General features: G+C 47.4%; 1 protein-coding gene across 2 annotated transcripts; it reads right to left on the minus strand.

Moving 5' to 3' along the window:
* Window positions 1–4,047: 4,047 nt before the first annotated feature.
* C1QA (complement C1q A chain) lies at window positions 4,048–7,858 on the minus strand. Of its 2 annotated transcripts, none has more exons than XM_063317585.1 (3): window positions 7,769–7,858; window positions 5,825–5,994; window positions 4,048–4,758 (listed from the first exon to the last, which is right to left on the minus strand). In XM_063317585.1, the coding sequence occupies exons 2-3, from the start codon at window positions 5,985–5,987 to the stop codon at window positions 4,187–4,189; spliced, it is 735 nt and encodes a 244-aa protein (XP_063173655.1). In that variant the 5' UTR covers window positions 5,988–5,994; window positions 7,769–7,858; the 3' UTR covers window positions 4,048–4,186. The 2 variants fall into 2 exon arrangements, with proteins under 2 accessions (XP_063173655.1, XP_063173656.1); XM_063317586.1 differs by lacking the exon at window positions 7,769–7,858 and adding an exon at window positions 7,529–7,607.
* Window positions 7,859–9,499: the final 1,641 nt, after the last annotated feature.

A 9,499-nucleotide genomic window follows, 5' to 3' on the forward strand; every position in this document is an offset into this window, starting at 1 on the left:
TCTCTTGCATCTGAAAGCTCAGCATCAACACTTTCATTGCCTTGGGTTTCCGACACCAGGAATTTTCATTATTCCTTTCCCCCAGCGGGACAAACAAGGACAGGAAAGGCCTTTGCTGAAAATCTCAATTCAGCTACAAAACTCTCCAAGTGGCCTACCTCCTAGGATTGTTGTGAAGTCAAATCGGGGGGTGGCAGGGAACCTCCTGGGCCCCTCCGGGAGGAAGAGTAAAGAATTAAAGTAAATAAAGCACATAGAATTCAGTGAATAAATCAAATCAAACAAATAAATTTAATAAAAATAAATAACTAAATAACTAAAGTAAATCGAATTAAAGCAAGCTACAAAACTGGAAATTGGTCCTTCTGGCGAGGAACTGATTGCGAGGGACTGAAAAGAGGGTCAAGTTCAGTGGTGGTTTAGGAAGTCTTCCGACACTGCTGTCTCCGATGCCCGGCTCCGGGTTGCAAAGTGAGAGCAAATAGGGTTGGTGGTCCAGCCTGGCAAAATTGTGGCTTCCTCGCCTTCTCCGGGCTGCCGTTCCTGCTCTGTAATCACAGACACCCAAAATGTTTTCAGAGCAAGCTTTTGGCTTTTGAAGGTAGAGAAAAAAACATTTGTATTCGTTTGTTTTTTTTTAAGGGATGAAAGTTAGAAAGCCCTTCCTGGTGGCACAAACATTTAGATGGTGGATTTTTTTGTTTTGAAGGGGTGAGACTTGATGTTTCTGGAGACTTCCATGAAACCACAGAAAGTGGGGCTGGGATTTCATTCTGAAAAGGCGTATTTTAAACCAGTTTTTCTAATCTGTTGGCGTGCTTTTGATGCACGGACATTTTGCGCCCTTGTTCGGTAATGGTGAATGGCTAAAAGGCGGCGTCGTGTGCTGTTTTTTAAGAAGCGAAATGCATGCGCTGATCTTTTATTTCATTCCCGGTTTGCATGTTGGAAATAGGTGGGTTGTACAACTCCCGTCCTATGTTCAGCCTGGGCAGCCCTCATTCTCATCCCGAATGCTCAGGATGACGGCGATGCTGCCAGGAACATTTTCAGCTGCAGGAGAAAAGTAAAGCTGGGCTTCAAAACTTAGGAAGTGGGCAAATTTGCTGCCCAAAATCGTTTAAAAAAAAATCTCTCCCAGAAGTGGAGAAATCAGATCTGGGCTGCACTTTTCTGGATGGCCACTTGATTGATGGGTCTGGGGCCATCAAGTCTCCGTTGATTCTTAGTCACCACACAGATAGATGTTCCCCATGACAGTGTCCCCAACCAGGTCCTTCAGCTCTTCCAACGGTCCACCCATCACCACCATAACTGAGTCCATCCACCTTCTGCTGGTCATCCTCTTCTCTTTGCTGCCACCTTTCCCAGCATTAAAGACTTCTCAAAAGAGTGCCTCTGAGCATGCCATGGGTTTTCTGGCCTACTCGGGCTCTGGTACTGCTGAGCATAAGATTGGCCATTGCAATAGGGGGAAAGGAGGTGTAAACATCCAGGGTTCCTACATTCAGTCTTCCCTGGGCTTGTTCTCCAAGGAAATTTGGGGGGTGACTGCCAATAGGATTTTAACCCAGAGCTGCCCCGTGAGTTATAAGGACGTTGCCAGGCAGTATCATCCCAGAATAGCCTAAAAATGCAATTTCAAAAATTAGTTTGATGGAAGTATGGATGTCTAAGTAGACCTTGACCGTCTGCAAGGAAGTGAGTTTGGTGACTGTGAAGTTGCTCCTGAGCAAGATTTTCAAAGAGCAAAACTCCCTAAGGGACCCTATGAGGAATGAGAGTGGTTTATTTGAAGACTTTCGTTTTAAAAAATTGTCCAGCCTACGCTCCATGGATTTCTTTTCCTAATTGTGCAAAAGAAAAGCCGCGTCATGGGGGACAGGTTAGAAGCTCAGCGAAGCATCTAACTATAGATCTGGCTTTCTGGTGTTCCTACCTCACAGGGTTGTTGTAAAGGGGAAGTAGGAGGAAGAGAGTGATGATTCTAGCAGAAAAGAAGGAAAGGAAAGGTTCCTAGCAGAAAAAGGGGAAAAGGACCTAACATGAGAAAGGAGAGGAGGGGAGAGAAGAGGAAAAAAAGGAAGGAAGGAAGGAAGGAAGGGAGGGAGGGAGGGAGGGGAGGAGAGGAGAGGAAAAAAAGGAAGGAAGGAAGGAAGGAAGGAAGGAAGGAAGGAAGGGAGGGAGGGAGGGAGGGAGGGAGGGGAGGAGAGGAGAGGAGAGGAAAAAAAGGAAGGAAGGAAGGAAGGAAGGAAGGAAGGAAGGAAGGAAGGGAGGGAGGGAAGGAGGGAGGGAGGGAGGGGAGGAGAGGAGAGGAGAGGAGAGGAGAGGAAGGTCCCAGCAGATCAAGAAAAAAGATCCTAACAGGAAAAAGAAAAGTAAAAGTTCCTAACAGGAAAATGGGATATAAATAAATTAAAGAAATGGCAGCTGGCGAGCAGATAGAAGTCTGCGGCAACAGGATCACACTATCCTATGATGAACCGGATAATTTCCATTACATTGCAGTCATCTTTTTTAGAATGCCTGCTTTCAGGAGGCCAGGCTCTAGCGAGTTTTTGCTTTGGGCCACACGCCTGGTGCCAACCTGGCCCAGGCTGGCTTCATCCAGTGAACAAGAGGTAAGCAAGTACAGCTTGGGGCTCCCTTGATGATCACGACTTTGCAAAGGCACCTCCTCTTTTGGAAATGCTGACGGCAGGGTTTCTCGACCTTGGTGACTTTAAGATGGGTGGACTTCAACTCCCAGAATTCCCCAGCCAGCAAGGCTGGCTGGGGAATTCTGGGAGTTAAAGTCCACCCAACTTAAAGTTGCTAAGGTTGAGAACCCTGGCTTACCAGGAAGACCTGGCCTGCCCCCAGCTGGGTTAGTGCACCTTCTTCTTGGCACTTCCTGTGTTGCGCCATCTTTTGCCCCATCCTTCGGGGTGGGCAGAGAAAGAGCCGGGTGAACCCAAGTAGCCTTCCAGAACCCCCTGATTTCAGGCTGCGTCCCACGCGGCGATCCCGAAGTAGAGATTCTGGAAAATGGAATCCCAAAATCCCAAAATGGAAGGGAACCTGGAGATCACCTAGTCCAACCCCCAGCCCACCATGACAGACAGTTGTCCAGCCTCTCTTTGAACACCTCCAGTGACAGAGAGGCCGCCCCCTCCCCAGGAACCCTTGTGAACAGCTCTTCCCATTAGGCCTGATCCCCCCACCCCACCCCAAAGTCGACTTCCTTGTCATTTCATAGAACGTTAAACGGGAAGAGTGTAAGGGACCTTGGGGGTCATCTAGTCTGATCCCATGCTCTGGGCAGGAATTCAGATTGGATCCTGAAAGCAATGGCTGTAAGGTTGGGAGGGACCTCAGAGATCATCTAATCCAACCCTCTGCCTGATGCGGAAATCCACTTGCACAGCATCCGTGACAGGTGGCCGTTCAAACCTCTGTTTAAACATATCCAGCAAAAGAACAATGGAACAGTTCTATTATCCTGTTCCAGTGGATAACTGTACTCTTTAATTGGTGCTGAAGGAAATGAATCCAGATTCCCCTTCCCAGGCCACTGAACATGTGGTAATCCTTGCTTAACGATCATTCATTTCATGGCAGTTCAGACTTACAACGGTGCTGAAAAAACTGACTTACGACCGATCCTCACACTTATGACCATCGCAGCATCCCCATGGTCATGTAATCACGATTCAGGCGCTTGGCAGCCAGTTTACTTTTATGACTGTCGCAGCGTCACATGGTCACATGACCACCATTTTTTACCTTTCTGGCCGGCTTCTGGCAAGCAAAATCAACGGGGAAACCGCGTGATTCACTTAATGACCATGCGGTTTGCTTAACGCCCACAGTGATTCGCTTAATGATCGCCGCAAAAAATTGGAGCGGATTCACTTAATGACCACATCACTTAGCAACTGAAATTCCGGTCCCAATTATGGTTGTTAAGTGAGGACTGCCTCTATGGCTTTGTTGGACTCTTCCCTCCCCCTTTTTTCCCCTCTTTATTTATACGCAGTGAACAGCAGATGTTTGACATTCAGAAGATTTATTTGGCAGCACGAAGGAGCTACACAGAATGGAGGAACGGGAGACCCCTGTCGATCAGGCACAGGCCTCCCTCGCAGGGGGAGCGTTTGCAAGAGAAGCATCACACTCTCTTCCCGCCACCGAAGCCCTGAGCTGGTCAAGCCCTCGTCGAGAACAGCAGGAAGCCGCTGAAGACGCTGTCCGCTTCCGAGCCGCTGTAAATGTTGGCCCCGCCTGGAGGGTCACTGTTCAGCCAGACCTGCTCGCCTTGGGCCAGCTGCAGGACGCTGCCCCCTGAGTTGACCTGCAGCAGGCCCTGGCTCTGGTCGCAGAACGTGGCCACCCCATTGTCTCGGTGCATAAGGGTCAGGCACAGGTTGCCCTTGGAAACCACCTGGAAAGTGAAGTAATAATATCCCGGGATGCTGCAGGTGAACTTCCCTGTCTGGGTGCTGTAGGCGTTATCCTGGTTGGTAATGCTGTTGTCGAAGACCACGGTTTTGGGGGAGAGGGTGGGAGTTGGGTTCTTCCGAGAAGCCGAGAAGGCGGTCCTGGGCTGATCCTGAATGTTTCTGACTTGACCCTTTGGGCCCTTATTGCCCTGTTCGCCGGGGGGCCCCATGAGGCCATCCAGACCTCGGTAGCCTAGGTTGCCTGGTTCGCCTGGAAGACCGACTTCCCCTGGTTCGCCTTTCGGGCCCCGGATTCCAGAGCTCCTTGTCCCCATCCCTGGAAGGAAACCATCTGGGTAACAATTGTGTGGATCCAGGATGAAAATGCATTTTGGAACCCATCAAACGGAAAGGGCTGTACTCCTGATGGAAGCAGTCGGTGGTTGGACACATTTATGGAACATAGAATTGGGCAGAACTGGAGAAAGTGGCATTCAAATTAAGGCTACCGGCTTTTAGCTCAAATGCACGTCTGGGAAAGCTACTGGGGGGAAGAAGAGGATCTTAGTAATGCTCTTGGTTAACTTTCAGCTTGATCGGTGGCCTCAAGCAACCATTCTGGAGGGGGAATAACCTGCATTCTGGGAAACCCTGTGGAGCTGTTGGTAGGAGGCAAACTCTTTCAGCTTTCAGTGGCCCAGTGCAATGTTAAAGGAGATAAAAATGAAAGCAGCTATCTCTATGGAGTCCGTGGCTGATTCCTATGGAATTAGTGAAATAGCTGTTGATATGAAGTGGAATGTTCTTCTTCATGGGGGGGTTTCAAACCGAGGCTGGATGGCCATCTGTGAGAAGGGACTAGCCTACATGACCTCTGATGTCACTTCCAACTCTTCCCCCTTAAAATGGAGCAGGATTTTGTCTTTCCCTCTTCTAAAGCATAATAACCAGGATAACAGCTCTGTCTATATATATAATGTGCTCCCCCAAAGTCACAGCCCAGCCCAATTTGTCATTTTTAATGCCATTGAAGGGGGAAATGCTATTAAATCTCTACCTTTCATGAAACTGGACAGGAGTTCCCATCCTGGGCAACTCCAGCTATGGGCCAGCTCCCAGAATTCTCAGCAACAGCCATGCCAGCTGTGGAATTCTGGGAGTTGAAGTCCGACCATCTGCAGGTCACCCAGGTTAAGAATCCCTGATTTAGACTGAGCTGTGGGATGTCTCCTGGCCCCGCCTACTTTTTTGACATGGCTCCACCTACTTCAGGGGCTGCATGTACCCCCAGCAGGCATCACTACAGCCACAAGCGAAGCTGTGCATGTTGGAGCAAACACAGCCATTCTGATTTATTTGATCTATTTGATTTATTCTTTTGCTACTCCCCAGCAATCTTTTACCTGGGGCACCCACATCTCCTTTCTGTCCTGGTCTTCCATTCCGCCCTGGGGTTCCTGGGTGCCCGTCTCTGCCGTTGGGCGCCTGGCACACGCTTTGCTGGGGAACCACAACATCCAGCATCAGGATCAGCACACCCGCTGCCAACCAGAACCGGCTCGCCATGTTGACTCTGTGGCCATCAGCAGAGGAGACAGTGAGACCCCCTGTTCCCCCTTTTCCTTCTCAGTGGGAGTTGGGACCCCCCACCCCAAAGCCCCAGTTGTCTTCCCACCCTCTGCAAGGCGGCGTGCCATAGAACTGTGCACTATTTCTACCCCTTTGCATTTCAATTCTATTTATTTTACTTGGAAACCACTTTGAGACACGACTGTAGGGGAGCAGTGAAGAAATGCAACCAAGGATAATTAGGAGATGATCAAAAAGAACACAGAGGAGAAAGAACACCCTAAGAACAGGGAGACATCTCGTCAGCCCCTGGCCAAACAAGTTTTTTAAGACTCTGAGCAATGGCAGGGGGACCCCCAATTTCTTCTCAATGAGTCCTTGTAAATATTTGTAATGTTTACAAAATTGTACACTGCCCAGAAATGACACAACGGTGATGATGATGTCCCCCAATTCCACCAGAAGGCCTTGCTAAGGGTTTAGGATCAATCTATCAATCAAAGCCTTAAATCTACTTGTGCATTGCAATGGGGGTGGGGGAGATGCCTGTCTTGAACTGCCTCCCCTCCATCACAATATTTCTGAAGCTTGCGCTCTGCATCTTAATTGTGCATTGGCTTGGCTCCAAATGCCATGCACAAGCATTTGGGAATAACACCTTTTTGTCCTATGGATCCAGCATCGAACGAATGCCTTTGCAACAGATTCTCTTCAGGCTGGCTAGCCAAGCAGAAAAACGTGCTTTATGGGGAAAGCAAGTTGCGGCAGTTCTACCCCTGTGTTTGTTCACCTGGCTGCAGGCGGGCCTTTTTTGCACCAAATCTGCCTGGCACAAACACACCTTTCCCCCCCCCCCCCTGTTCTTGAGACGGGGAGCGCTTTGGAAGAATGTCAGAGCGGTGTGCAAGGGACAGCAGAGAAACCAGGACAAGGACCAGTCAGGCTGGAAGTGAAAGATCCCAGCAGAAATGCAGGGTTAGAGAAGGGGCAAAATATCAGGCAGGACTGAGACATTCAACAGGTGAAGTTTGCATGGGAAACCACCTCAGGAGCCTCTAAATCGGGAATCTGGTAGCACCCTTTCCAACTCACAAATGCTATTGTGTGGATATATGTTTATTTGCAGCCATAGGTTTTAGCAACATTTAGCAGAATTTTAGCAAAACCATCACTGGAAGTTTTCAAGAAAAGATTGGACAACTGAAGGTCTGAAATAGCATGAGGATTGAAAGGATTGTGAAAGGACCTCCAAGGTCCCTTCCAACCCTAAGATTCTATGATTAACCCTAACCCTAATTTGCAACAATGCATATCAGATCAATAAATCCCCTCTAATATTAGCGGCACTATCTGCCAATCTCTGATTTCATATCTTCCTTGCAGCTGTTGCAAATAATGCACCTTGTTTTGTTTCATGTCCATCTCCATCAGTCAGCAGAAAATAGTTTTTTTTTTCTTCTAAGCTACAGTTGGATTAACAAAGGCCCCATGAAGCAAGCTCTAGGTTCCTGATATATTCTGCCTTGAAAGAACCTTACCAGACTCCCGATCTTTTGCTAGATCTCCTTTTTAAGGATCCTCCAGGATCTCGCTGGGCAGAAAAATAGCAGGAGACACCGCTGAGCCAACCTCAGCAGCTTTAAAATGGGGGGACTCCCAGTTCCAACCAGCTGATGAACAGGAAGGATGCATCCATCAGAGGAAGGCATAAAGGGCAGAATAAACCTGAAATTGAATTAAAGACCCTTCAGGAGGGACAGTCCAGATGCATCACTTACCTCCTTGAAAAAGATGGTCCTGACCAGGTATCTTGGGACAAATGTCTTGCTTTGCCTGGTGCGGGAAGGACGACCAGACCGAGGGGAGGCCCAGATGGCTGAGTTTGGCTGAGTTGGAGAAAATGAAGTTTCCCTTCCTTCTTCCCCCTTCCAATTGCTTCCTCTTGTTTCCAGCCCCCACCCTCCGCAAACAAGCTGAGACTTTTTAAACAGGGCTCCATCATCCTCTCCTTTCAACCAGAGAGCAAAATATTCCTTGCCATCTCGTCCCGATGCAGTCAATTTAAGGCTAACTGTGAAACTTAGAGCTCAGTTGCTCTAGCGAAGTAAACCTGGGGCTAAACATGGTTTTACCTGGTTTGAAGCACATCTAATGTAAACCTGGAACTCAGTACGGGTTCCCTGGCTTGGGGATGGATAAATTGAGGATAGTCTAACCCATTTTCCTCTCCTGAGTGATGGGGGGGTGGGGGTTGCAAATTCCCAAAGGCAGCCTCAATTGGGGTGCACCATTTTCAAGCTGAAGGCAACTCTGACCTTCGGTGACGAGCTGAGGTCATATGCCCAAATCTAACGTAGATTTAATTGAAACAGAGCTGCAGTTGCATTATGTTCATTATTTATTTCTATTCTATTTCTATTTCAAATTTAGTCACTGCCCATCTCACTCAAAGAGTGACCCTGGCCAGTTTACAGTAAAAGAAGAATAAATAATTGTTAAGATACAATAAAATAATATTCTTAAAGAAAAATACAATCCAAGGTGTAGGTGTTAAAAAGTGCTTAATTTATTTAATTTACAGGACCATCTTCAGGGTGCAAACCACACCCAAATTAATTATTTTAATTAGTAAATTAATTATTGTAATTCAATAGAATTAATGAATGATTCCTCCATGTATTTGGTTATTTCCTCCCTTTTGATGCATTGAACATTTCAGATTTTGGAGGAGATCCGGGGATTAACCCTAACATTTAGGAGGCACACATCAGCTCTGGATTTATCTATACATTGATCCAGATATTAAAAGGGGATCCCTTATGATTATTTTGATCCTTTCATGACATGCTAAGTATAAAATCCTGCATATCCATTAGCACATACAACATATGGCAAGCAAAACATTATGAAAAGTATCTTGCTGAATAATGCTAATATTAATAACAATAGTTATTATTTATTTACTATCTTCTGACTGGTTTTGGTGGACCAGGAGTGAAATCATCCAGGGTTCTGCTTTTCTGCTGAAAAACACGCTCCTTCCTTCTTCTGCCCCAGCCAGTTTTCAGCACCTTGCAATTTTTTGCCCTCGTGCGACCAGCCAAAAATAAATTAAACCGCCCTAGAGTTTCGGGAATTTAAAAAAGGAAGAGGAAACCAGAGTGGGGGTCTGCACGCAACTCAGTTTTGTTTTTTGCGGTTTTGACAGGCCAAGCCGCGGGGCTGCACTGAGGAAATCAGCATCATGACATTGTGTCCCTGGGAAAAGGGGAAACCTTCAGCAAGGGCTGATCACGTGCTGGTTGCAAAGTTGCAAACCCAGACTGTGCAAAACAGGGGCAAGTAATCCTCAGGTCCCAATAAAAACGATCCAGAGGATTCTGGTAGCTCCTTTTCCATTTTATTATTAAGAGGCATCAGCTTTCAGGAAGGAAGAAGGAAGAAGGAAGAAGAAAGGAAGGAAGGAGGGGGAGGGGGGAGGAGAAGGGAAGGGAAGGGAAAGGAGGGAG

Source organism: Candoia aspera, chromosome 18, assembly GCF_035149785.1.
Source record: "Candoia aspera isolate rCanAsp1 chromosome 18, rCanAsp1.hap2, whole genome shotgun sequence".
NCBI classification, from domain to species: domain Eukaryota; kingdom Metazoa; phylum Chordata; class Lepidosauria; order Squamata; family Boidae; genus Candoia; species Candoia aspera.